Raw genomic sequence first — 27,498 nt, 5'->3', positions numbered from 1 at the left:
GGGGTGTGCTTTCCCCACAGACAGACCCGCTTGTGGGCTGCAATCTTGGGGCGAGGTTTCTGCAGCTGTCCCCACTAGATGGCTCTGGTATATTGCTCAGAGCTGGGAGCCTGCTGCCTCCCTCTCTCTGTCTCTTTCTCCCTGGGTTTCCTGTGAGCAGCAGATCTGGGGCTGAACTTCCCGGCTGAGAAGGGAGTCGCTGGGTGCTGCCGCTTCGGTAGCCACCCCGGGGGGGGCGGGAGCCGGAGAAACCCCTCCTCAAAGCCCCCTCTGTGCCCAGCCCGGGGTGGGGACTCTGTGCGGTGGCTGGAACCAGCCCCTGCGGCAGCCCCGAGCTCTGCCCGCTGAGCCTCCAGGGGATGGAGAGGAGAGAGAGACCAGCAGGAGCAAGAAGTGGGGAGGGAGGATCCCAGCTCCCAGCCCTGCCCGGATCCATCGCTGCAGCGTCCCTGGGCAGACTGACCCTCCTGGGATCAAGGTAAGGAGCAGAGAGAGGAGAAGCCAGTTGCTGCCCCTGCTGAGTGAGGGGAGGGATAACTCAGTGGTTTGAGCATTGGCCTGCTAAACCCAGCGTTGTGAGCTCAATCCTTGAGGGGGCCATTTAGGGATCTGGGGCAAACGTTGGGGACTGGTCCTGCTTTGAGCAGGGGGGTTGGACTAGATGAGGTCCCTTCCAACCCTGATATTCTATGATTACCACCTTTGAAATCTCCCCCCCCCCCAAAAAAAAATCCAGCATGCAGCCCCCAATCACGAGGTAACTCCGCAACCCCCACCTCCCTTCAACTGTCACTTATAGTGATTCATGCCTAGGGCCCTACCAAATTCACGGTCCATTTTGGTCAATTTCACGGTCCTAGGATTTTAAAAAATCGTAAATTTAGTGATTTCAGCTGTTTCAATCTGAAATTTCATGGTGCCGTAATTGTTGGGGTCCTGACCCAAAAAGGAGCTGTGGGGGGGGGTCGCAAGGTTATTGTAGGGGGGGTTTACGGTGCTGCTACCCGTACTTCTGTGCTGCCTTCAGAGCCGGGCAGCTGGAGACGGCGGCTGCTGGCCGGGAACTCAGCTCTGACGGCCACCAGCAGCAGAGCAGCTGGCAGGTACGGGATTGCCCCCCTTACTTCTGCGCTGCTTCTGGCAGGGCGCAGCCTTCAGAGCTGGGCGGCCGGCCAACGGCTGCTGCTTCCTGGCCACCCAGCTCCGAAGGCAGCAATGCAAAAGTAAGGGTGGCAATATCGTGACCCCCCCCCAAAATAACCTTGCGACCGCTGTGCAACTCCCTTGTGGGTTAGGACCCCCAATTTGAGAAATGCTGGTTCTGCCGTGAAATCTGGTCTTTTGTGTGCTTTTACCCTACACGATACAGATTTCACGGAGGGAGACCAGATTTCACGGTCCGTGACGCGTTTTTCATGGCCGTGAATTTGGTAGGGCCCTACCCGTACCCTTTCTCTCACACCTGTGCACTGCGCTTGCATATGGATGGGCAGACAGCTGCTGTATTTTCCACGGTTTTGATCTATTATTGCTTAAACTGCGGGAAATACAGATGGGAACGTTGCAGCACCTTTAGCTGGACACAGAAACTTTCAACAGTGGATAGCCCAGTGTATTGTGAGAATAAAATGAAAATCTTTAGACCCATGTACAGAAACCAAAAACCTGGCAGATTGACTTATTTTTCTGACAACTAGCAAATCCATAAAAAAAACTGGCCAGGCCAGTCAAATATGCGCCACGTGGTAACTCTATGGCTACGGAAGAGCTCTCCCTCTCGTCGGCACAGAGTGTCTTCACCGGACTAGCCCTCTAAGAACTTTCGACAGCTTTCTACAGCCGCAATTGGACTTGCTCTGCCCTGTGCTGGCTGGCTAATTGCTGCAACCCTCCCATTCCCTTCCTGCCTGGTCTACACTTAAAAATTGTCACTCCCTCAGCACTGTAGTGAGGTTGACCTAACTCCTGGTGTGGACGCAGCTAGGTCGACGGAATGATTGATCCCCCGACCTAGCTACCTCCCCTCGGAGAGGTGGAGGGACGACAGCGATGGGGAAAAAAACAAAACAAAAAAACGTTCCAGAGATGTAGGAAGTGGCAGCTTAGCTGCAATGCCATAGCTGGATGCAGTGTAGCCATACTAGGGATGTAAATAGTGGTTTAAAAAGTTAACCAGTTAAACTATTAAAATTATATCATTTAACCGGTTAACTGTTAACCAAAGTAGCTCTGGGGGGCCTAGCACGGGGGTGGGGGAGGCTGGGGGCTTGCTCCGACCCAGCTGGGGCTGGGGTCCCGCCGACGTGACCAGGGCTGGGGACCGGCCAGTGCGGCTGATGGTGTGGTCCCTCTGGCTGGCCAGCCCGACGCAGCTGGGGCTGCTCCAGCCATTGTGGCCGGGGCTGGGATCCCTCCCGCCGGCCCGGCATGGAGCGGCCAGGGTTAATGGTTAAGGTTTGTTAACCGGTAAGCCTAACGCTTACCAGTTAACCGGTTAACCTTTTACATCCCTAAGCAATGCACACAGTCTCTTCATCTCAGCATCGCTCCATACCTCTCTATTCCTCACCACCTCCCCTACCCTTTCCTTTCCATTGAGCTGATCCCCGCCTAACTGACCCCTCCTCTACAAAAAACAACCACCCACCATGGTACTAGCATGCCATTTGCCACGACCACGTTGTTCGCTCCGCTTTTGTGTTGTACCCCTTCCACACACTGTGTCTGTCTGGGTCGTTTTAGACAGGAAGGTCTGTGGGGTAGGGAGTAGCGTTTGGTTCTGTCGTTGGACAGCACCTAACACAGGGGGGGCCCCGGTCCATGCCTGGAGTCCCCAGGTGCTATGCTAATACAAATAATAAATGTTGATAATAATAATAATTAATAACAGGTGAATTTATTTTGGAGCATTTGAGGCTAAACCTCTTAGCCTTTGTTCTGAGCAGGCGCCGTGGAGGTGGGGAGCATTACGTTTTGCCATTTGAAGAGTGTTGTCAGAGTTTGACCAATTCCAGCGCCTTTGGGGATGGAAATTTTACATTTGACAGAAAGAGAATTACTAGGTCAGGTGCTTTCCTCTCTGTCGTCTGGTGAAAATCGGTTTGGATGCAGATTTGTTATGAGAGTGGAGTGAATGTCTCTTGTGCGAGAACACGGATTATTTCCGCCCTTGATAAGGTTTGTTTCCTCACGGAGGAGCTGAGCCCGGTAACGCGCACACCCATTTGTTTGGGACTGTGCGAACAGTCCCATTAACGTTCTTAAATTTAAGGAGAGAGTTTGAAAATCTCTCAGTCCTGGTGTGGGAGCGGCATTGTGCTGAAATAAAAAGACACAGGCTGGGATCTTTCAATTCAGGAGCCTAAATTTAGGCTCCTGAATCCATATTCAGGCCCCTGGGTAAGTGGCCTATTATCAAAAGTTCTGGGCACTCAGAACTGAACCCCAGCGACGCCCGCTCGGGATTTGTAAAAACCAGGATTCTTATTCAGGATACAGATCGATGAGGTGAACTTTAGGATGGTATTTGAGGCAATCACGTCTCGTGTGTTACGTCCAAACGGCACAGTCTAGAATTTCTGTCTGCAGGGAGCTTGCGAAAGGGAAATGGGTGTGAAATGGACTCAAACCGCTGCTGAAACTTCCCCATTTGCGCTTCTCGCCTGACAGGCTGCAGAAGAACGTCCGTGTTTCACTCCAGGTTGTCCGGTCCTCCTTGGGGACAGGAAAAGGGAATGGCTGCAGCAAAAGCAGTGACCTTCGAGGAGGTGGCTGTGTATTTCACCGCGGAGGAGTGGGCTCTGCTGGACCCCGCTCAGAGAGCCCTCTACAGGGACGTCATGCAGGAGAATTATGAGAATGTGACCTGGCTGGGTAAGTCACCATGAGCATTTTCCACCTACTCGGGTTGCAGGTCCTCGCTGGCCAACGTAGGGCTGGGATCTTCCCAGTATCGTCTGTGTAACGAGGAAACCGGGAATCTGTAACCAGCCCTGATCGCTCCGGTTCTCTCTTCCCCGGGCAGGATTCCCCATCCCTAAACCTGACCGGATCTCCCGCATGGAACGAGGGGAACAGCTGTGAGTGCACCAAGCAGCTATTCCCTCCCTTCCTCTATCCTCTGTGCTATGGTATCGATGCTGAAGCTCATTAGTTGCCAGCTGTGGGGAGGAGTTTGGGGAAGATTCCCCTGCTGACTGTTCAGCTGATCCAAAAGCTTCTGCCGGTGTGACAAACCCTTGCCGATCCCCTTTCCCCGGGGCCCTTTCCTCCCTCCCTAGCACAGGGCGTGACTCATGCTGGGTTCTCTCCTTCCCCCAGCAGGTGATAGGATGGCCAGGGAGACCGAGGAGGAGAATCCCCAGCAGGGAGGCCCTGAGTTGGCAGAACCACACGGGACATTCTCGGGAAGGTCCCAGGGGAACATTTGCCAGGGAGGAGCTAGCATGAGTCAGGGCAGGTCGGAGGAGCAGCGGGGAAACCTGCCCGGGGAGAGAGAGGGTAAATCCTCTCCTGAAGAGGGATGTTTCAAGAAACTCAAATTGCTGCTGGACCTTAAGGGGAAGCACAACAGGGGGACGGGAAATACAGGTGCTGAACATGGGCAGGGCTCAGGAGAGATGCTCTGTCCGGGAACCCACCCAGAAGACACATCCCACAGATGTGGGGGAAGCCCCCAGCAGAGCTCGGCGCCTCCACAACATCCAAGTGGGACCCCCCATCGATGTCTCCACTGTGGGAAAAGCTTCCGCTGGAGATCACATCTTCTGAGACATCAGACGGTGCACAAGGATGGGAAAAGCTCCAACCCCAGCGCAGCCCGCACCATCCAGCAGAGAATCCTCTCGGGGCAGAAACGCTGCCAGTGCCCCGACTGTGGGAGAAGCTTTGATCGGAGGTCGACCCTCATTGCACATCAGAGGCTCCATACAGGAGAGAGACCCTACAAATGCCCTGATTGCGGGAAAGGCTTCGCTGACAGCTCCAACCTTATGAGGCATCGGAGACTCCACTCGGGCGAGTGCCCCTATCAATGCCTCGCTTGCAGGAAAGCCTTCCGTGTCAGGTCCAAGCTCCTGGAGCACCAGGCCACGCATTTCCCAGGGGAGACTTTTGCATGCCCCAAGTGTAGGAAATGTTTCCCCAGCAAGGCCCTCCTCCTCCGGCACCAGAGATCCCACATGGCGGAGTGGCCCTACAAGTGCCCCGACTGTGGGAAAGGCTTCGTGCAGCGGTCGCATCTGGTGCGGCACCAGGGGATCCACGCTGGGATCAAGCCCTGCGTCTGTGCTGACTGCGGGAAGAGCTTCGTCAAGACCTGGAACCTGACCAAACACCAGTGCTGCCACTTGGGGCAGAGACTCCGTCAAAGTGCTGAGGGTAGGGAAAGAGTCCGTCTGCGCTCAAACCTGGCTAACGAGGAGGGACCCGATGGTATGGCCCTGCCGGAGCATCACACAGCAGAGAGACCCTACCGCTGCCTCGACTGCGGCAGGACGTTCAGCCGGAGCACGGACCTGCTGGCCCACCGGAGCACCCACACAGGTGAGCAGCCCTACAAGTGCCCGGACTGCGGGAAGGGCTTCCGCGTACGCTTCAACCTGATGGTGCACCGGAGAGTCCACACGGGCAAGCGACCCTATGCATGCCCCGACTGCGGGAAGGGCTTCAGCCAGAGCTCCAGCCTCACGGCTCACCGGAGAGTCCACACGGGCGAGCGACCCTACCTGTGTCCCGACTGTGGGAAGGGCTTCAGCCGGAGCTCCCACCTCAAATTGCACCGGAGAGTCCACACGGGTGAGCGACCCTACCCGTGTCCCGACTGCGGGAAGGGCTTCAGAACCAAAACGGCCCTGAGCACTCACCACCGGAGCCACACGGGCGAGAGACCCTACAAATGCACCGAGTGCGGGAAGAGCTTCAGCCAGAAGGCGCATCTGGTGCAGCATGAGAGGACCCACCTGCGAGGCAGACCCTACAAATATGCCGAGTGCGGGAAGAGCTTCAGCCAGAACGCCCACCTGGCCAAGAACAGCCGGACCCACTGCACGGAACGGCCCTGCGTCTGCACATACCGCGGGAAGGACTTCGGCGACACTTTAACCCTGATCCAACACCAGCGCACCCACACGGGGGAGCGTCCCTACCAGTGCACCGAGTGTGGGAAAGGCTTCAGATGGCGGGCGCACCTGGTGCGGCACCAGAGAACACACTCCGGGGAAAAGCCCTATGTCTGTGCCGACTGTGGGAGAAGATTCACGGAGAGCTCCACCTTGATCAAGCACCGGCGGATCCACACCGGGGAGAGACCCTACAAATGCAAGGAGTGTGGGAAAAGCTTCCGCCAGCACTCCAACCTGGCCCAGCATGCCTGGGTCCACTCAGGAGAGAAACCCGGCCAAGACCACGGGGGCAGCTGCACGGACCTCACGGCCCTGCCGGAGCGCCGCATGGCGGAGAGACCCTACCGCTGCCTCGACTGCGGCAGGACGTTCAGCCGGAGCACGGACCTGCTGGCCCACCGGAGTAACCACACAGGTGAGCAGCCCTACAAGTGCCCGGACTGCGGGAAGGGCTTCAGCATACGTTTCAACCTGATGGTGCACCGGAGAGTCCACACGGGTGAGCGGCCCTATGCATGCCCCGACTGCGGGAAGGGCTTCAGCCAGAGCTCCAGCCTCACGGCTCACCAGAGAGTCCACACGGGTGAGCGACCCTACCTGTGTCCTGACTGCGGGAAGGGCTTCAGCCGGAGCTCCCACCTCAAATCGCACCAGAGAGTCCACACAGGCGAGCGACCCTACCCGTGTCCCGACTGCGGGAAGGGCTTCAGCCGGAGGTCCAATCTCACCGCTCACCAGAGAATCCACACTAGGCCAGCTGATTAAGGGCTGGGCAATAACTTGGATACAGGCGACGACCTCTGAAATCCCGGACAAACCTTACTGAATTTCTGTTTAACACCTCTGGGGTTTATGCAAATAGAGTTACAAATGCAAATGTTTCTGTGCTAAAGTGGGATTGTTTGGAACTCCATTATCAAGAAGACAGGATTAATACAACTGCTGGGACATATGCTGCACATGGAAGGAACTTTTTGCAATGGGTGTAAAGCAGATTTTCAGGAAATCCCTGTGGGTGAGGGAAGTGCATGCCTCCCTTTGGAAGGTAAGCCCTGGGGAGAGAAACCAGTTGTCTGCTAATTACCCACACCTGGAAACTCCAGCTGGGCAACCCCTGGACTGTATAAAGGGTGAACTAAATGTGGCAGAAGTGGGCTTGTTGTGAGCCGAAGCTATGATGAACTTGAAGCCCCTGAGACCCCTTGGGTGGGGCTCTGAAGGACTTCTCTTACCAGACCCATATGAGAGTGGGGGGTCAAATCTGTGGAGCTTATTTGCACGCGTGCAGAGCTCTGTGATTGGTTTGACTGTTTCCTCTGCAGTGGAATAAAATAGGCTTACACAGGAAGTGCGGTGTGGTACCTTTTATAGCTGGGCAATTCCATTGCGTACGATCCTGGAGGGGGAAACCAAGCAGGCCCCCCAGCCTGGGTGGAGCCTCTGTCTGCCCCTTCTGCCCCACCCCCCTGGCCTGGAGGAGCCCCTCCCCCACCATGTGGCCAGAGAAGCCCTGGGCCAGCGGTAGCCCTGAGCCCCTCTCCCGCGCCCAGAAGAGCCCCCCCCCAGCTGCGCCACACGTCCCCAGACCCCAAGCTGCCCCATGGGAAAAGCTCTCGTCTCTTCTCTTCTGGATGAAGAACCTGAGCTTTCGATAGGTGCCATGTAGGTTCCCGGGGCGGCCGAGGAGGCGGTCTGTGTTCATCAGTAACCTCTCTGGAGTCCAGGGCCATTGCTGATGAACCCAGCAAGCTGAATAGCACATTCCTCCACCGCCTCGGAACCTGCATGGGGCCTAATAATAAGCAAAAACGTCCCCTGCCGAACCCCGTAACTGGCGTTCGGCAGCAGCCTCCCCGGTGGATTAAACCCACCGCACATGTTCGGCAGTCTGACTTTTCTGGGAATTACACAGGGAAGTGTTTGGCCTGGGAACACGGGCTCCGGCTTTTGGGTTTGCCGGCAGGTGCTTCTCTCTGCCCCTCCCACCCCGTGCAAGCGGTGAGCGGGGCCTGTGGGGGAAGAGGCTGAGTGGGGCAGGGCCGTGGGGCAAAGGAGCGGAGCAGGGGCTGGGGCCTCAGGGGAAGGGGCAGAAGAGGGGCAGGGCGCCAGGGCCCACAAAAGACTAATCCGGCCCTGCTTGAGTCTTGGAGCACCCACAGAATCGGCACCTATGTCTGGGAACATCCCAGTCAGAAGGGAGAGAGACATGGACCCCAGACAGGGACCGGCGGGGGGGGAGGGGGCAGAAGGTTGAATGTGGGGGCCCTTGCCGAACTGCTAAGGGGCAAGACAGGTGCAGTTGCCCCGAGCTGCGACAGCTGGCTCTTCGACTGCTGTCCCTTTGGGGGTTGGGGGCTCTTTGTTTTGTGCCTGTACAGCGCCTAGCACAGTGGGGTGCTACTCCATGAGACAGGCTCCTCGGTGCTCTAATTAGCTCCCCTGGGAGGTGGTGGGTGGCGGCAGGGATCAGGGAGGGGATGGATAACCAAGCGGGGAAGATGGGGCGTCACATTGAGGGCTAAGCCGCAGGGTCTGGTGGTCAGAGCGTTGGGTTGGCCCCAGGACAGCTGGGCTCCGTTCCTGTTCGGCTGCTGACCTCCATGATGGCCAGGTGGGCCCTTAATTGGCTGAGCACAGCACGGTCTAAGGTTCGACTGGCTGGCATTTGTCTGCCTATGGGAATGGCAGGAAGGGGGTGGGGAGCCTCCAGAGACCCGGGATAGGGGGTGCATACAGATTTCCTGGCACGGGGGGAATGAGGGTACACGGAGCATGAGGAGGAGGGGAGCTCATGGGGAGCTTGGAGCTATGCAAGAGGCCTGCAGCGGGTGCTTTTCGCTTGGCCGAGAGGAGCAACAAAACATGCAACCAAATGGATCCCTAGTGCTGTCTCTACGCTGCAATGGAAGCCCTGGTGCAGACTCAGGTTTGAGCCCCAACCCTTCTGTCTACACACAAGTCTCTCAGGCTCGGACCTAGGGTACTAGGGCCCTGCAGGGTGGGAAGGGCCGAGCCCAGCCAGGATCCAGGGTTCGAGACTCCGATCCCAGAGGCCCTGTTTCAGCCAGGCCCATTGGGGTGACCCCTCTTCCTTTAGGGCACAGGACTCCAGGAGTGTGAGGACCCCAATGACCCATCGCCCCCCCGCCCCCAACTCGCAGCCCACAGCCTGGCTCAGCCCGGCCCATTTCAGGCAGAACCAAGCCCATGGGGCCACCCCAACCATCAGCCTTATTAAGGGGATGGAAAAGCACGGATCCACTGGGGGGAGGAGGCACTGCAATCCCGCTACTCAAGGAAATCCCGGGATCAGGGTTTAGCGGGAGCCGTGGTTACAGGGTGTCATCGTGTTAACCCCTTCTCTACTGGCAGCCGCCCTCCCAGGAAAAGATTGGTTTCTGCAGGGTCAGGGGCGCTGATCCCAGCTGAGACTTTAATGATCTTCTTGTGGGAAGGGGACGGGGGTGCATGGTGGATGGGGGCAGACAGTCTGTCATCCCCATGCAGGACAAGGCAGATAAAGGGGATGCCCAGTGGGGTGACAGAGTCCTCTTCACACTCTGGCTTCAGTGATGGTGGCTGCGGGGGGCATCTGGATTCCCAGCCCATTGGGTGGGGCTTGTCTCATGCAGGTTCCTTCCTGGGTACGGTCAGCTGCAGCATTTCAGGGTGGTGGGGGCTGAATCAAATGTAAAGTCAATCCAACCTGTCCCACCTGGCCGTGAGCCGGGTGAGGTTCCACCTGGCCACAAGAAAGCCTAGGTTTAGACCCCCTCTCTGCTGGGCTACGCCCCTACTTACGGTGGCTGTATCAGTCACTGGAACCCCCAGGGCAGTCGTTAGCAGCCAGCCCCTGAATTTTCTCCCTGCAGGGGAGAAAATTTTCTTAATTGTGCTTGGTCTCCTGCCATCCCTCGCAAGTGGGGAAAAGTTCCCAGCCGTGATCTACAAAGCCACCGGCTCGCCCTGACTCACGCCTCTCCTCTGCCGTGGTGGAGATAGGTGACTGCAGCCTGGCAGCTGTGAGCTCTGCTCCCAGCTGGCTGAGGACCATGTGCATCCCGTTAGATTTCTCACCCGCCCCATCTGACCTGCTGGTTTGCCTCATCCAGCTGTTACCCCTGGTCTTTTGAACTGCAATCTCTTTGTCAGCTCCTAAGGACCTCAAGATACAGATTGTGGTGCATCAAGGACTGTGCTGGGAGGGCAAGCTATCACTTCAGATGTGGTGGGGGTTTCTGGTCCTGCAAGCAGGCTAGGGGCTCTAGGGAAGCAAGCAGTCAGAGTCAGTCCGGAGAAAGCCAGCTTAGCGCAAGGGTAAGTTGTTCCTCTCTGTCTCAGAGAGCAGCCTGCTTTGTCTCTCTCTGTTTTTGGTTTGTGGTGTGTGAGCGTACTGAATTCTACAAAATGTAGTTGTGTTACAGGGCAACCTTCCACTGAGAGGATTTATGCTTTTATTGAAGGTCTTGCCGTGTATGCCTAGAGTATAACGCAGAGAAGTGCCTACATCCCATTGAAATCAAGAGGGGAGACCATGGTGTATCATGGGAGAGGCAGGCTGACGAGGGAGACGGGCCTAGAGAGGAGAATGGGAGCATAAGTGAACCACAACTCCATGACACCGAGGCACCGCGGCAAATATTTCCGTTGTTGGCCAAAATGTTTTAGCGTTAGAAATTTCCCTGAAAAGTTAAAATTTTCCATGGAGGGAAAAATAACCCAAAAGAAAACCCTATTTTCCAACCTGCTCTTCTGAAGACTGATTGACGTGGAGTCTCCAGTGCACCATAAGGTCGGATCTCTGCTTGAAGCTGCTGCCTCAGTGGGGGCATGAATTGCATCACTTGCCAGCATGGACTCTCCCATGCATTGCAAGGTTGAAACGCAGGCCAAAGCCTTTCCCGCAGCATGAGCACATGTAGGGCTGCTCGCCCGTGTGGCCACGCTGGTGGGCGAGCAGGTTAGAGCGTCTGCTGAAGGTCCTGCCGCAGTCGAGGCAGCGGTAGGGTCTCTCTGCCACCCGGTGTTTTGGCAGGGCTGTACCTTTGCTGCGGGGCCTCTCCTCTGGGGCCGGAGAGCGCTGGGCCAGGTCGGAGTGCCGGCCAAAGCTTTTCCCACCCTCGTGGCGTTTGTCGGGCCTCTCTCCCATGTGGCCCCGCCAGTGTTTGATTAGGGCCGAGGCGTTGAATCTTTTCCCAGAGCTGGTGCAGACACGGGGCTTTTCCCCGCAATGGGCCCTCCCGGGCTGCCCCAGGGGTGCCCGCCGGCCGAAGCTTTTCCTGCAGTTGGGTCGCTCCCCCTCATGGGCCCTCTGGTGCATGGTGAGCTTGGCTCTCTGGTTGAAGCCCATTCCACAGTCAGGACACAAACAGGGGCGCTTGCCTGTGTGGACCCTCCGGTGCATCGTGAGGCTGAATCCTTTCCCGCAGTCTGGGCACACGTAGGGACTCTCTCCGGGGTGGAATTGCTGGTGCTTCGTCTGGGCCGAGTTCTCAGCAAAGCATTTCCTGGATTCTGGACACTGGAATGGGATCCTCTGCAGGTCGGGGTATTTGTAGGGCCTCTCTCCTGTGTGGAGCCTCTGATGTGCCATGAGGGTTGAGCTCCAAACAAAACTTCTCCCGCTGTCGGGGCACTGGCGAGGTTTCTGCCTCGAGAGGATTCTCTGCTGGATGGCGAGGGCTATGCTCTGATGTTGTGGAAGCACTGAGTTTTGCTGGGGGCTTTCCCCACATCTACGGGATGCCTCTTCCAGTTGGGTTTCCAGATGGAGCATCTCTTGTGAGCCCTGCCCACGTTCAGTGCCTGCTTTTCCCGTTCCTCTGTTGTGCTTCCCCTTAAGGTCCAGGAGCTCTTTGAGTTTCTTGAAACATCCCTCTTCAGGAGAGGATTTATCCTCTCTCTCCCCGGGCAGGTTTCTCCGCTGCTCCTCCGACCTGCCCTGACTCGCACTAGCTCCTCCCTGGCAAATGTTCCCCTGGGACCTTCCCGAGAATGTCCCGTGTGGGTCTCCCAACTCAGGGCCTCCCTGCTGGGGATTCTCCTCCTCGGTCTCCCTGGCCATCCTATCACCTGCTGGGGGAAGGAGAGAACCCAGCATGAGTCACGCCCTGTGCTAGGGAGGGAGGAAAGGGCCCCGGGGAAAGGGGATCGGCAAGGGTTTGTCACACCGGCAGAAGCTTTTGGATCAGCTGAACAGTCAGCAGCGGAATCTTCCCCAAACTCCTCCCCACAGCTGGCAACTAACGAGCTTCAGCATCGATACCATGGCACAGAGGATAGAGGAAGGGAGGGAATAGCTGCTTGGTGCACCCACAGCTGTTCCCCTCGCTCCATGCGGGAGATCCGGTCAGGTTTAGGGATGGGGAATCCTGCCCAGGGGAAGAGAGAACTGGAGCGGTCAGGGCTGGTTACAGATTCCCGGTTTCCTCGTTACACAGACGATACTGGGAAGATCCCAGCCCTATGTTGGCCGGCAAGGACCTGCAACCCGAGTAGGTGGAAAATGCTCATGGTGACTTACCCAGCCAGGTCACATTCTCATAATTCTCCTGCATGACGTCCCTGTAGAGGGCTCTCTGAGTGGGGTCCAGCAGAGCCCACTCCTCCGCGGTGAAATACACAGCCACCTCCTCGAAGGTCACTGCTTTTGCTGCAGCCATTCCCTTTTCCTACCCTCAAGGAGGACCGGACAACCTAAAGTGAAACACGGACGTTCTTCTGCAGCCTGTCAGGCGAGAAGCGCAAATGGGGAAGTTTCAGCAGCGGCTTGAGTCCATTTCACACCCATTTCCCTTTCGCATGCTCCCTGCAGACAGAAATTCTAGACTGTGCCGTTCGGACGTAATGTACGAGACGTGATTGCCTCAAATACCATCCTATAGTTCGCCTCCTCGATCTGTATCCTGAATAAGAATCCTGGTTTTTACAAGTCCCGAGCTGGCGTCGCTGGGGTTCAGTTCTGAGTGCCCAGAACTTCTGATAATAGGCCACTTACCCAGGGGCCTGAATATGGATTCAGGAGCCTAAATTTAGGCTTCTGAATTGAAAGATCCCGGCCTGTGTCTTTTTATTTCAGCACAACGCCGCTCCCACACCAGGACTGAGAGATTTTCAAACTCTCTCCTTAAATTTAAGAACGTTAATGGGACTGTTCGCACAGTCCCAAACAAATGGGTGTGCGCGTTACCGGGCTCAGCTCCTCCGTGAGGAAACAAACCTTATCAAGGGCGGAAATAATCCGTGTTCCCGCACAAGAGACATTCACTCCACTCTCATAACAAATCTGCATCCAAACCGATTTTCACCAGACAACAGAGAGGAATGCGCCTGACCTAGGAATTCTCTCTCCTTCAAATGTAAAATTTCCATCCCCAAAGGCGCTGGAATTGGTCAAACTCTGACAACACTCTTCAAATGGCAAAACGTAATGCTCCCCACCTCCACGGCCCCTGCTCAGAACAAAGGCTAAGAGGTTTAGCCTGCATGTGGGACCCTTGATGTGCTTAGAATCAATCTGTAGGTGAGTGTTCACAGAACTGACCCTTAAGTGAGGAAACAATTCTGATCAAAGGGGGAAAGAAGCTCAGTGTGTCTGCACATTAATCTTTTATTCACCTCTGACGACAAAGCTGTAGCAGAACCGGTGTTTATGAGCCTACAGCGAGAAGCGTGTCTGACTTGGAAATTCTCACCCTGCCATAAAAATTCTCACCATAAAATTCGTTGTCCAAAGGTAATGGAAGTGTTGAAAAACTGACACAGGTTGTAATTTGCGCCTCCCCTCTGGCCGCTTCTCAGGAAAAGGCTCAGAGGTTTTATCCTCAAACTTTGCCAAACTAAATTCACCCCCTGGGCAGAGACCTTCAGCCCAAAAGATGAACCTAGGCAGTGCCAGCCTGGATCAGAGCTGAGGCCCAGCTAGTAGCGTTGAGCGTGGTGTAAGCCTGTGGCTCTCAACCTTTCCAGACTACTGTACCCCTTCCAGAGTCTGATTTGTCTTACATACCCCAAGTTTCACCTCACTGGAAAATGACTTGCTTACAAAATCAGACACAACAATACAAAAGGGTCACAGCATGCTAGTACTCTAAAATTGCTGACTTTCTAATTTCTACCATATAATTATAAAATGAATCGACTGGACTATAAATATTGTCCTTACATTTCAGTGTATCGTCTATAGAGCAATATGAACAGGTACATTGTCTGTCTGAAATTTTAGTTTGCACTGACTTCGTTAGTGCTTTTTATGCAGCCTGTTGTAAAACTAGGCCAATATCTAGAGGAGCTGACATCCTCCCTGAAAGATCTCGGAGTACCCCTAGGCGGGGCACGTACCCCTGGTTGAAACCCACTGTTGTAAGTAACTGGACAACTGGCTTCACAATTTCAACCCAACCCTACCTGTCTGTTCCCCTGTGTGCTCCAGCTAGAGCAGGTTCCAAGGAGTAGCTTTGGAGGAATTCCTTTCCCTGCGGCCCAGCCCCTGACTAATAAGAGCCAGAACCGATTTGTCCTCTCTCTGCTCAGACACCTCGTCCCCAGGAAAGCCAGTAGGGCCAGGGATGACGCAGGGAGCAGATCTGGGCGGGTCGGGCAGCTGGGAACCACCCTCTCCACTTATTGCTCCTGCTGCCCGGTCAGATCTCTCTCCCTTTCCCCTCTGGCCGGGAGATTTGGTCCCTGGCCCATGCCCTTGGGGTGTTTGCTCTCCCGTAGCTGAGACCCAGAGTGGGTCAGGGAGGGCAGCAGCCCTGGGACTTGCAGAGGGGGGAGCAGAGATGGGGCTGTTGGTGCAGAGTCACTTTCCTGCCCGGCCCCAGCCCTTTCCCCCAGGTCTCCCCATCACCTGCAGGAGTTGTTTCAGGGCTGCCCTAGGAGGCCAGTTCCCTACTCTCAGCTAGGCCTAGTGCTTGCTTCAATCTCTCTCCGGCTGCTCCCCAGCTGTACCTGGTCTGTCCAACCCAGGAAGTTTAGTCATCTCTTGATCAGTTCACAGCAGAAAACTCGTGGCCAAGGGAGAGAGTCAGGAATTAGCCCAGGAGAGAGTCAGGAATTAGCCCAGCCTTGCTTTGAGCTGTAACCCAGAGCCCTCTAGTGGGGGCAGAAAGGAAAACCCTCTTCCCTCGCTCCTCCTAGGGGTGCCCAGATGTCCCGGCTTTATAGGGAAAGTCCCAATATTTGGGGCTTTGTCTTATAGAGGCACCTATTACCCCATCCCCGTCCCCATTTTTCACACTTGCTATCTGCTCGCCCTATCCCCTCCCCAGGCCAGACCACGGCCCAAAAGGGTTCCCGTCCATGAGCGTTAACAGCTCTGTGCCCCCCGCCCCGTGACTTCCTTTCAACACAGATGGGGTCCCAGCCCCTGCCCCGGAGCCATCCCTGCAGGTGCAAACTCTCAGATTGCTGCCACTCCTGACTCTGGGGGGGCCCACGTGGTGCAGGCTCCATCACCCACCTGTTCCACTCGCAAACCATCTCCTGGGTTAGTGTGTTCACACTGTTAACACCCACTGAGCCACCGCCTTACCCTCCTGCAAAACCCTCCCTGAGCCTCTCATGTGCCCTGGGACCTGCAAAACGCTTGCCAGCAATGAGGCTGCAGGCGTGCGGAGACCACGGCCTATCACGCTGAGCAGTGGCGTTCCCTTGGGCTCCCTGGTCGGTCTGTCACGGATACGGATACAGAGATCAAGAGTAGCCAGTGCTATGATGGTTCTGGCTTAGAAAACGGGACACCCCACGGTGTTGGCCCAAGGGTCCCCTCCCCCCTGTGTGCGGCGCTGGTCTGAGCCCCCCCCCCCCCCGTCAACCCCTGCAGGTGGGGGTGGCCCGAGGCCCCCTCTCCCGACGTGCAGAGCCAGCCTGAGACCCCCTGCTGCCCGCCTGCACGCGGGGCCATCCCGTCCCAAGCCACTCTCCTGAGCCCGCCCTGCCACATGGGGCTGGTGTTGCTGCTCTCCCCCCACCCCACCCCGTTCCTCCACACCCCGCTAGGGGTTGTGCCCCATTTGGGGGGGCCAAACTATGCATTTGTCCAGTTTGCTCTTTCCAACTGACGGCAAATGCCCAGTTTTGCCCCCCAAAAAGTGTCAAAATGGCTGGGACAGGGCCTCTAACTATTAAGAGACCAAGATGACCGGCCACAGAAAAGAGTGATTTAGGAGCATGGTATTATTATTACCTCGCATCTGCTCCTGCAGGTTTCTGAGCCCTTCCTCTGACGCATCTGGGACCAGCCACTAGCAGAGACCGAACTAGAAGGACCTCAAGGCTGAGCCAGTCTGGCGATGCCTGGGCTCCTCTTAGGAAAAGCATCACCTGTTGGCTCATAAGAATGTGCCTTGTCATTCAGAGGTGGCTTCAATACAGTCCCTATTTCCACAGCATTAGGGTTTCTGTCTGCAGCTCCAAAGCTGTCCCCACCAGAGGGCTCTGGCTGTGCTAAGGGGAAGCGGCTCCCTCTCTCCTTGTCTCTCTTTCTCCTCGGTTCAGCACAGGTTTCCTGGCTGACACGGATGCAGTTGCGACTGAGCAGCTCCTGCCCCCGCAGTGGGGTGTGGACCAGGGGGAGACCTTCATCCAAGCCCCTCTGTGCCCAACCTGGGTGGGTACCTTCTCCGGTGGCTGGAACCAACCCCCAGGCTATGCCGACACCACCTCTTGAGCTGGAGCCTGCAGGTGATGGGGAGACCTGGGGGAAAGGGCTGGGGCCAGGCAGGAAAGCGACTCCTCATCTCACTCCCCCACCCCTGTATCTCTGCTCTCCATGTCTCTGCCAGTCCCAGATCTGCGGCCATCACCGACACACATTCCCAGTCCCGCAAGCAAAGAGCCATGGGAATGGGTCAGCCAGTGCTTAATTTGCACCAGGGTGAGCCCTAGGACCTCGAGCCTGGCAGTTCAGAGCCCCGGCACGGCATCTCTGGGCTTGGCAGTTCAGAGCCCTGGCACCTCTGGGCTTGCCACATCAGTTATGCATGTAAAAAAACTGCTTGAGTCCTGGCACCTGTTTCATTACAAATTAGCCTCCCAGGCCAAGGGGGAGGAGAGACCAGAGCAGGAGCCATAAATGGGGAGAGGTTCCCAACTCCTAGATCCATTCTCTTGTGTCTTTCTCTAAATCCTTATTGATTGGTGATGACGAATCCATCACTCTATAATTATTTTCCATAGATCCTAGTCTGCTAATTTATCTGTGTACCACCCCTCTAGAGCAATGGATCTCAACCTATTTACCACTGTGGGATGTATATGCAGCTCTCTGTGTATTACGTTAAGTGGGCCGCATCCACACTATATACTACCTGTATGGCCCGGAGGATGTCACAACTGATTGGCTGTCAGCAGCCCACGGGTTGAGACCCAGCGCTCTCCAGTGATTATCTCCTTGGTGTCTAAGCACTGTACATCCGGTGACCAGCTAGCAAGTGTGAAAAACTGGAACAGGGGTGTGCAGGTAATAGGTGCCAATATAGGAGAAAACCCCCAAATATCAGGATTGTCCCTATAAAATCAGGACAGCTGGTTACCCTACCTGCAGAAATGCATAAAGCATCAATGAGAAAATGTGTCCTTTTTCTCTCTCCTCCTAATGCCCAGTGGCAAGGGAGGTGGTAAGCCACCGTTTGAATTACTTGTGCTATGGTCAGTTAGGGCTCCGTCGTGGGAGGCACCACATAAACTCCAGCCCTACACCTGTGAAGACTCTGGCCCCAGCACCTGTTAACTCAGGTGAGGTGTGCTTGTTGAAATCAACGGACATCTGCTGCGTTTATTTACGTGAGTCTTCACAGGATCAGGGCCAGAGTTTGTACAGTGCCTAGCGTACGGGCCCCTCCGATGTAGCGTGGTGCAAATTGTGGCCCCAGTGAGTTTGCAATCGGAGAGGACGACAGGCAGGAGACAGATGAACGGAGGCCGTGGAGCAGGCTGAGTCAGGTACAAGCAGAGTTGTGTCACACGTGGCTAGATGGTTTTGTCAAAGAGCTGATTTTTCAAAGTGCTCTAAAATCCGCACGTGTGCTCAGGTTGTCTTGAAAATCAGCAGGAGAGTGAATTTCTGTGGGGGGGTGGAGGGTGAGAAAACCTGGATTTGTGCTGGAAATGGCCCACCTGATGATCACTTTAGATAAGCTATTACCAGCAGGACAGTGGGGTGGGAGGAGGTATTGTTTCATATTCTCTGTATATATATATAAAGTCTGCTGCAGTTTCCACGGTATGCATCCGATGAAGTGAGCTGTAGCTCACGAAAGCTCATGCTCAAATAAATTGGTTAGTCTCTAAGGTGCCACAAGTACTCCTTTTCTTTTTGCGAATACAGACTAACATGGCTGTTACTCTGAAACCTGAAAATCGCTGTGCATCATGAGGGCTGAGGGTAGAGTTAGCAGTGTGAATCTGATCCAGCGGTTCCAGAGATTAGGGGGAGCAGAGAGAGGAGAATTAGGACACGAGGAAGGGTGGCCCAGTGGTTAAAGCGCCAGTTTGGGGCTCAGGAGTTCCCTGCTCCGTCATAGGCTGCATGTGACCTTGGGAATTAGATGCCTAAATTCCTTTACAAATCTTGCCCACCTCCCAGGGGTGTAGCAATGGGAAATACACAGGGCCTAAATTCTCCGAGTATTTCCCAGAGCCCCAGGGCTTCTGCTCCACAGAAGGTGCTGGGGAGGGGGTCGAGCCTTTAGTCCCATGGGAGGTGCTGGGACTCCCACTGATTTGAAAATAATTACCAGAGCTCTGTTCCGGTCAGCTCCAGCTGAATGTAAGCCCTGGCAATGCATTAAAGTTTGTGAGGTGCTTATATACGAGGGCAATGGGACCCTATTAAGAGCTAAGAGTCACTCCAAATGCTGGGGGAAGAAAGGAAGTTGCAGAGAAGCTGAATTGAATCACCCTAACTTTTGTGCAGCCCCTGATTTCTCCAAACATTTCCTCGGATGCGGGGATCAATTCTGTGTTGACACTGAGAGAAAAGAAGGGGGGATAGATACATGGCCAGGTGGCAACTTGTACTAGGTATGCACCTGCCTTGGAACATCATCTTGTCATTGCAGGTGTTGCCCTTTGAGGGTCCTTGACAAGAAAACTCTTGGTCCAGTGCATGATCTGACTTGGTCTGGAGAGACCCCTCAGCAGGGAGTACCCTGCTCCAAGCTCCCCCTGAGCTTGTCTTAGGGCACTGTTAGAACATGATCTTGGACTACTCTGTAGTCAGTGCGGACAGGGACAAGATGTGATCAGAATCAGGTCAGCAGGCTGTGGTTAAGGGTTTGTTTATGTGAGGAATTTGACCAGAATAAATACCCCAGAATAGCTTCCTGTGTGGAGACGCTTATCCTGGGAGAATTATCTGGTACACTTCTTCCAGTGTAGATTAGGCCTGCGTATAAGACAAGAGACAAACAGATGAATACAAGGAAACAATGAGACAAAAGCGGCCAGCACGATCGGTGGTGTTCTCAGCACACCAGCAGCCTAAACCGTGTTAAGTTTGTATCCTGGGAAGGGACCATAAGGGATAGCCTTTACAACCGTGTGAATAACGTTGTGCTAATTAGCAATCGATTAACTAACTCTAATATAGACAAGTCTTTACACAGGCTGGGCCTGTGTAGTACTTGGGGCCTGATTCTGATCTCAACTGCACGGATGTAAATTGGGGATATGTCATTACATCATTGTAGCTAAACAGGCATAACCCTGTAGCATAGACGCAGCCTGCAACAATGGAAGGGAGTTTTCCATCAGTGTAGGAACCCCCCCTCCCACCATTACGTCACCAGAAGCATTCTTCCATTGACAGCTGTGTCTACACAGGGCGTTAGGTTGGCATAGGGTTTTTTTCCCACACCCCTGACCGACAAAGCTACACCAAACTAACTCTTAAGTGTAGTCCAAGCCATGGAGTGGTTCCATTGAAGTTGGTGTGAACAGAGAGCAAAGGCAGAAGCAAATCATGGCATTCAAGTGTCGGGGGTGGGCGGCAATTCCTTTTAACAACCTGAGGCACTGAGGGTATGTCTCCACTGCAAAAAAGAGTTGTGTTCTTAATTTGGATTCACTCACAAAAATTCAATTAAAACCCAACAACCTCTCTCTGTCTGTGACACTTTCGGGTTAACTGGGTAGCTATATGGTGTTATACACTCCCAGAACACAAAAGGGAAACCAGTTTTCAAGCATGGCCCTAGTCAAACATAGCTTGTTTGCCGTTCCCATGGGTAACGGCAACGGAGAACATCCTGTTCCTAAAGCCTGGGGTGCAACTTGAACTGCTAATCCCAGTCAAAGGCCGAGTTGCTGCATCTGCACTGTTTTAACCCCAGTTACGAACACATCTCTTTTTTTAACTCTGAGGACATACCCAGGGAGAGCAGTAGGCCAGGCTTCTAGGGACCTCTTGTCAGTCTGGGCAGGGGGTTAGAAACGGCCAAGAGATTTAATCCTTGTGCTGGGCTGAATCGCTAACTCCCAACCGTGTGTGGCAATCCCTGAATCCCTTACTTGGACCATTGTACATCAGCCCCCGCATGCGGCGCTTTGCCAAAGGGCATCTCCATGGGCATTTCCCATCTGCTTCATGTTACATGTTCCCTCTGACAAACATAGGGGCAAGGCTTAAAATCCTGGCACCTTCTGTGTAATGGACCCCAGGAATCTGTAACCAACCCTGATCTCACCTGTTCTCTCTCCCTGGAGCAGGATTCCCCATCCTTAAACCTGACCTGATCTGCATGGAACTAGGGGAAGAGCTGTGGGCACTGGATCTCCAGGGGAGGCACCCGCCCAGGTGAAGAACCAGTTAAACCAGCTCAGAGACCATCTGGGAGAGAAGGCCAGCGCTGGGATTCGCCTTGAGCCCTTGTGAGCTTTTCCAGATCTGCCCTTCTCAGGTAGCTCATCATAGAACTGGAAGGGACCTCGAGAGGTCATCTAGTCCAGTCCCCTGCACTCATGGCAGGACTAAGTATTATCTAGACCATCCCTGACAGGTGTTGCAAACAACACCTGTCCTCGCTTCAGGGCAAATGTTGTACCCTTTCTGCCTGAAAGCAGCTACCAACCCTCGCTCTGCCTATTGAGATGGGAAGGGAAGGGAAGCAGGATGGGTCCCCTCCAGTGAAGGACTGGGAGGTGGTTTTGTCCAAGTTCCCCAATACATTATTTCAGTATAACAGATTCTAAAGCCAGAAGGGATCATCTAACCTGACCTGCATAGCACGGGGCAGAGAATTCCACACAGGAATTGTTTTCCCCCCCCCCCCTTTTCCTCCCCCAGTTGGCGGGGAATGTCTTATATGTGGATTCTCTCCATAAACCAGGGATGGCAACAAGTGTGAACGAGGAGGCAAATCTGCTGTGGGGAAGCCCTGAGTCAGCAGAAACTGAGAAAGCAGAGGGGCACATTTGCCTGAGAGAAGCCAGCGAGAGTCAGGGCGGGTGGGAGAAAGAGGAGGAAGGAAATCTTCCAGGGGGGAGAGAGGATAAATCGTTTCCCCCAGGAGAAGATGTAAGGCAACTCTGGGTGCAGCAGAGAGAAGGGGAAGGTAATGGGTCTAGGGAAGGCTTCATCGAGAGTGCCCAACCTGATGTCCAGTGGAGCGCCTGCAAGGGAGAGAAATGCCACCGGTGCCCTGACTGTGGGAAAACCTTCAACCGGAGCTCAACCCTTAGGGCCCACCTGAGGATCCACACGGGGGAGCGCCCCTATATATGCCCTGACTGCGGGAGAGGCTTCACGCAGCTGGCTCACTTGACCCAGCACCGGGGGACACACTCGGGAGAGGAACCCTATCGCTGCGCTGACTGCGGGAAGGGCTTTGGGGTCAGTTCCCGCCTGGTGGCGCATCAGAGGAGCCACACAGGCGAGCGCCCCTACAAATGCCCTGAATGCGGGAAGAGCTTCCGGGTCAGCTCAGTCCTGGTGGTACATCAGCGGATCCACTCTGGAGAGAGACCCTATAAATGCACCGATTGCGGGAAGAGCTTTAACGTCAGCTCCAACCTCATTAAACATCAGAGGATCCACACGGGGCAGAAGCCCTACAAATGTACTGAATGCGAGAGGAGCTTCAATGAGAGCTCAGCCCTGATTGCCCACCAGCGGCTGCACAAAGGGGAGCGGCCCTACAAATGCCCTGACTGCGGGAAGAGCTTCAATGTCAGCTCCAACCTCCTGGAGCATCAGGGCACCCACAGGGGCCAGAAACCCTACAAATGCCCTGAGTGTGGGAAAGGATTTGCCCGCAGTGCCCACCTCTCTCAGCACAGCCGGACTCACACAGGCGAGCGACCCTACAAATGTGCCGAGTGTGGGAAAGGATTCGCTGTGAGGTCCCATCTGGCCCAGCACTGCCGGGTCCACACCGGGGAGAGACCCTACAAGTGTGCTGACTGCGGGAAGGGCTTCACGGCCCGTTCGTCCCTGACCACCCATCGCCGGACTCATACAGGAGAGCGACCCTATAAATGCCCCGAGTGTGGGAAAAGCTTCAATCAGAACTCGCACCTGGCTCAGCACTGGAGAACCCACTCGGGAGAGAAGCCCTATCACTGCCCTGACTGCGAGAGAAGCTTTGGGGACAGCTCTGCTCTCATTAAGCATCAGAGGATCCACCTGCAAGAGAAACCTTGTTAATGCCACCCCCCAGCTACTGGTAAAGCTTTGCTTGGAGCTCAGCACTTATGACTGGAACGGGGCAGGTAAGGGCTTTTTCAGTGAGGTGGCAATTCAAAAAAACCAAAACAAACAAACCATGTTGAGTGCCCCCAAAACACAATGTTTCAAAAATTGGGGGGGGGGGGGGGAGAAATAGAAAAGTTTAAAATAAAAATCATCTTTAGTTGAACTCTTTTGTGCTACATGAAATCTTTCATCAGGATTCAGAACAGCTTTAACATCCTTTTTAAAATTAAATGGAAGGAAAGGTCAAAACCAAAAATAATTCTGATTTGAAGATGTTCAATCTTTTGGCTTCCAGATTTTTTTTTGCTGGGGGGGGGAGAGACGGGACCATGAGGGAATCAGCTGGAACAATTCAATGAAACAGAAAAAATTGCAAAACATTTTGAAGTTAGTGGATCTGCATTTTTCACAGAGAAAAGAAATTTCCAACAAAAAATGTTGCCCAGGTCAGCTCATGACACTTCAGAGACTCCATGTGGGGATAACCCTGACTGATGGGAGTGATATTGGTGACATTCAGCTCCTTCCACTGGGTGGGTCCCAATGTAGCAGCAGCCCATCTCTAGCTGATCTGTGACTCTGGTCGGCTGCTGAGATCTTGCTGCAGACCTGCAGGCTAAGCATAGGACGGAGAAGAGAAAATACCCACAACCTTGGTTGTTCCCTCTTCTGGGACTCAAGATCCCTCCCCAGGGGAGATTCATTCCCTGGGCTGCCCCCTTTGGTATCAGAGGTGGGTAGGAAATTAGGTCCAATTCCATCCCCAGCACTGCTTCCCCACTGCAGAAGTTGGATGCTTAATCAGTGCTCCAGGTCTCAACCCCCTTCAAGCAACCTTAAACCTGAAGGTGCCCTAGACTCCCTCCCTTAGCAAGAGCAATTTCCTGGGGTGAGGGACTCACCTGCTTTACTAATCCCACCCACCATCACCACCAGCTAGCCTAACTTCTCCCCATCCCAGGTCTTCTCAGGGTATGTCTACACAGTTGCAAAACACTCAGCTCAGGCTCATAGGACTGTTTCATTGCTGTGTAGCCTTCTGGGCTCAGGCTGGGACCTGAGCTCTGGAACCCTCCCATTCATCAGGGTCCTAGAGCCCAGGCTCCATCCTGAGCCCAGAAGTCTACACAGCAATAAAATAGCCCCGCAGTCTGAACCAGCCAGCATAGGCCAGCCAGAGATGTTAAGCTGCTGTGTAGACATACCCACAGAAATCTGGCCCTCTAGTTTGATGTCACCTTGCTGCACTGGGTGGGGATGGTGAGGGGTGGGGCTGGATAATACAGAGTAGCATGATTAATTTGTGACTGGCCTCAGCAGTAAAAGTATCGAACTTGGTTTTCCACCTGTCCAGAGTCCTTTGCTGGGGGAGAGGACAAGTGAAATGAAGTGGAAGGCACTCTACTACATTTATGATACGAGAACCTGAACAGAATTTAAAGCCAGAATTTGACAGAGATTAAAGATTGGAATGGTTCAGTGTAGGGCTTTTCTGCAGCTGGAGTTATTCTAGAATAGCTATGCTTGAATTCCTTCATGTGTGGACACACTGAATCTGGAATAAGCACGCCTTTTTCTGGTTTAGTTTAATCCACTTTCGAGGGGGATTTGAATTAGCTTAATCCATTTTGGAAGTAGATTAAACTAAACCAGAAAAACGTACTCTTCTTCTGGAATAAGTGTCCACACACAGCAATTTGGGAACAGCTATTGTGAATTTTAAAATTCACTCCTTACCTTATGCCAGAGTAGCTTTCACATGTAGACAAAACCTTAGAGGAAAAGAATAAGAGGGAACATGATAAAAAGCTATAGCAATATGACTAAAATGGAGAAGGGAAAGAGCAGGTGAGCAAGGGGACACTGAGAGCAGGTCTGCCTTTAAAACATTGCACACATGCAGCTGTGCTGCTGTAGCGTTCAGAGAAGCTGCTCCCATGCCAACAGGAGAAGGCTCCTGTTGGCGTAGTTAATCCACCTCCCCAAGAAGTGGTAGCCATGTCAATGCCAGAAGCTCTCCCATCGACATAGCGCTGTCTATACACAGGGTTAGATCAATATAACTATGTTACTCAACAGTATGGATTTTTCATACCCCTGAGCAATGTGGTTATACTGATATAGGTCTGTAGCATAGACTAGATGTCAGGCTGGTCTACATGAACCCGTTAATTTACAGTAAGAGAGAGTGTGTGTACACACCCCACATTAACCTGCTAGGAACTCTTCATGTAGACCATGCTGATATGCGTTAAGTTTGTTGATGTGTTTTCAACTAGTCCTCTTTGAAACAGGACTAATCAAAGCACATTAACTACTAATGCACATCAGCTGGGTCCACATGGACATAGTCCATGGCAGGCTAGCATGGGGTAGATTCACACCCCACCTTACTGTGAACTAAATATTAGTGCCTTCACTAAAATTAAAATGTAGGAAATCCAAAACGGATCAAAGGAAATACTTTTAATCATGTGTGAAAGACTGTGGAATTCATTGCCACAGGAAGTAATTCAGGCCAAAACTTAACAAGAGTCCCATCTCATTATAGATTAAGGGTCAGCATACCCTGCCTGTGAATTACAGCTAAGAGCTTTCATCGCAGTGTCCCTATTCCCATATTACAGAAAGGGAAAGTGACTTATCCAAGGTTATGCAGCAAATCACTGGAAGACCTGGCTCTGTCAGTCCTGAATCATATCTACTGGACAGTGATGTTTTCATGAAGGTTCTTAACTCTTCCCTGGCTACACAGACAAAATTATGCACCAGGGCTCACTGACTTAATGGGCTTAAACTACAGAACTTGCTGAAAATTGAAATTTTCAGCAGTTGTTTAGCTGGACTTTTTTCCTTAGGGCTTGTCTGGACAGGAAGTTACACCAATTTAACTACATCAGTGTAACTGCCAGTGTGGACACTTATTCTGGTATAAAAAAAGTGTCCACACAGGGATTTATACCAATTTAGCTACACTGGTTTAAATTCACACCTTAGCCTATAATGCCATAGCTTCCCAAACAAGGAAATCTTAAATGTCATGTACCCCAGCTGATGCCATGACTACTTCTATCCAAACTCTCCCCAGTCAATGGCAGTGGGGTTACCTCCTGTTGGTAGGAATTGCAGAACAGGGGCTGTTGCACCCCAAGAATCTACTTTGCTTGCCAGGAAGCACGAGAGAGAAATCAAATGACTCAATTTTTTTCCATCAGCTGAACATTTACTAAGGTGCAGTGAACGTGATCATGGTCCAATTTAGTTATGCAAACATAAAACACAGATCACTTTCTGTCCAAAAGCATCAGAACAAGAGAAAGGGAATAAATACATTCAGATAAATAGAAAAGTGCAGACTTTTCTGCCAGGCAAGAACCACCAGCCTCCACTCCTCTTCAGAGCCACCCATCCCAAACTTTCTCTTAGAGAAACCAGAGACTGGGGCTTGCGTCTAAAACAAGCCTTTTTTTAAACATGTATTCTTAAGACAGTAGGGCAGATCCTCACCTAGTATAGGCTACCAGAGCTACATTAAGCCATGAAAATTTACACCAGCTGATCTGTGCCCCTAGATCTCATTAAATGTGGTTTACTAATAAAGCAATCAATTTATCCTCATACATTTTATTGTTTTAAATTCATCAGCTACTTCTATCGCTGGCCTAATATCAATGGACTAGCATGTTTTATAAATTCCCAAAAATCAGTTACTGACCAAGGAATTTTAACTAGTATTTGATCTGCTATAAACAATTCAGGTTACCAGAAGCAGAGCAGGTATTAGTGGAAATACAGACTAAAACATGTAGTAGCAGTGAAAGTCTGTTACACTGGTATATGCCAAGGCTGCTTGAACTGACTTACGGTCAGACAAAAAATTATCCAGCCTTCCAATCCAGAATAGTTGAATATTCCACCCCCATGAGCATTTCAGGTGCATCTACATTCCACGCCTGAATGCTAAAAAAACTGAACAGAGCCCCCGATCAAACAGAGATTAACGGCCACTGCTTTATTTCTAGGTATCCATCTGTAGGGATCTTTAAGCGAATGTGAAAGTGGTCAACAGAGCTGGAACGTGCACAAATCCCTCTTGTTTGTTATCGATAGGAGACTAAAAGCTTCCTTTATTATAAATACAACCACAATCTGCAAAAGTTCATGAGAACATAAATAAATTTGTTCCTTTAATGCAGCCCACTGTTTGTTCATTGTGCATCAGGATATTTAGACCGAGGCAGGATTCCAAGAGACCAGATCAGTTGATGTCTATGTGAGAGGAAGAATAATCTACCAAGTGAGGGAATGGTTTTGCTTTGGGGACAACAAGCTTTGTTAGGGAACCCATCAATATCTTGGCAACTAGGGAAAAGGAGAAGCAACTGACTCCGAAGCTCTACAACATAGAGGCTTCTAAGTCTACCAATGGAGAGAATGGAGATTTCAGCATTTTCAAAACCTGCACACATCTTAAAAAAACCAATTAATTTGTTAAGGTAAGTGCTTTTGTAAAATCACTTTGCATCTTAGCTGCCTCACTCCCATAAGAACTGGTTAACAACTTCTCTAGATCCTTCACAAAAACTCATCCCTAACACACAGATTGAAGAGTCAATAAAGAACTATTATAGCCCAGATCAACGGCCATGGGGGCTGTAGTGAAATGTGGAACAGGGCAGT

The 27,498-nt window shown here is 52.9% G+C and overlaps 3 protein-coding genes across 8 annotated transcripts; 2 read left to right on the top strand and 1 right to left on the bottom strand.

The window, feature by feature from the left end:
• Positions 1-151: 151 nt before the first annotated feature.
• On the top strand, positions 152-7,470 carry LOC311530798 (uncharacterized protein). 2 transcript variants are annotated; one of them, XM_084647711.1, is made up of 3 exons: positions 152-478; positions 3,670-3,873; positions 4,324-7,470. In XM_084647711.1, exons 2-3 carry the CDS (start codon positions 3,735-3,737, stop codon positions 6,885-6,887), a joined length of 2,703 nt encoding a protein of 900 aa, XP_084503837.1. In that variant the 5' UTR covers positions 152-478; positions 3,670-3,734; the 3' UTR covers positions 6,888-7,470. The 2 variants fall into 2 exon arrangements, with proteins under 2 accessions (XP_084503837.1, XP_084503836.1); XM_084647710.1 differs by having other exon boundaries at positions 4,321-7,470.
• Positions 7,471-8,325: 855 nt separating this feature from the next.
• Positions 8,326-14,184, bottom strand: LOC311530886 (uncharacterized protein). Its single transcript, XM_084647892.1, has 3 exons — positions 13,837-14,184; positions 12,646-12,849; positions 8,326-12,197 (listed from the first exon to the last, which is right to left on the bottom strand). The coding sequence occupies exons 2-3, from the start codon at positions 12,782-12,784 to the stop codon at positions 10,963-10,965; spliced, it is 1,374 nt and encodes a 457-aa protein (XP_084504018.1). The 5' UTR covers positions 12,785-12,849; positions 13,837-14,184; the 3' UTR covers positions 8,326-10,962.
• On the top strand, positions 13,514-26,931 carry LOC311530892 (uncharacterized protein). 5 transcript variants are annotated; one of them, XR_014714105.1, is made up of 3 exons: positions 16,582-16,808; positions 20,835-22,835; positions 26,841-26,931. XR_014714105.1 is itself a non-coding variant. In XM_084647912.1 (3 exons), exon 3 carries the CDS (start codon positions 21,457-21,459, stop codon positions 22,768-22,770), a length of 1,314 nt encoding a protein of 437 aa, XP_084504038.1. In that variant the 5' UTR covers positions 16,582-16,808; positions 20,835-20,996; positions 21,455-21,456; the 3' UTR covers positions 22,771-22,929. The 5 variants fall into 5 exon arrangements, 4 of the variants coding, with proteins under 4 accessions (XP_084504035.1, XP_084504038.1, XP_084504037.1 ...); XM_084647912.1 differs by lacking the exon at positions 26,841-26,931 and having other exon boundaries at positions 20,835-20,996; positions 21,455-22,929; XM_084647911.1 differs by lacking the exon at positions 26,841-26,931 and having other exon boundaries at positions 16,583-16,808; positions 20,835-21,025; positions 21,455-22,929.
• Positions 26,932-27,498: the final 567 nt, after the last annotated feature.

This window comes from Lepidochelys olivacea (genome assembly GCF_965140295.1).
Source record: "Lepidochelys olivacea isolate rLepOli2 genome assembly, chromosome: 14".
Taxonomy (NCBI): Eukaryota; Metazoa; Chordata; order Testudines; family Cheloniidae; genus Lepidochelys; species Lepidochelys olivacea.
Note: the sequence above shows the minus strand (reverse complement) of the source record. Positions and strands in the feature narration are given on the sequence as shown.

Excerpts from the sequence above, each read along its gene's own strand:
- LOC311530886 (XM_084647892.1), bottom strand. The coding sequence starts at position 12,784 with ATGGCTGCAGCAAAAGCAGTGACCTTCGAGGAGGTGGCTGTGTATTTC. Across the intron at positions 12,198-12,645 it reads TGAGAATGTGACCTGGCTGG|CAGGTGATAGGATGGCCAGG; the intron begins GTAAGTCACCAT and ends TCCTTCCCCCAG.
- LOC311530892 (XM_084647909.1), top strand. The coding sequence starts at position 21,457 with ATGGCAACAAGTGTGAACGAGGAGGCAAATCTGCTGTGGGGAAGCCCT.
- LOC311530798 (XM_084647710.1), top strand. The coding sequence starts at position 3,735 with ATGGCTGCAGCAAAAGCAGTGACCTTCGAGGAGGTGGCTGTGTATTTC. Across the intron at positions 3,874-4,320 it reads TGAGAATGTGACCTGGCTGG|CAGGTGATAGGATGGCCAGG; the intron begins GTAAGTCACCAT and ends TCCTTCCCCCAG.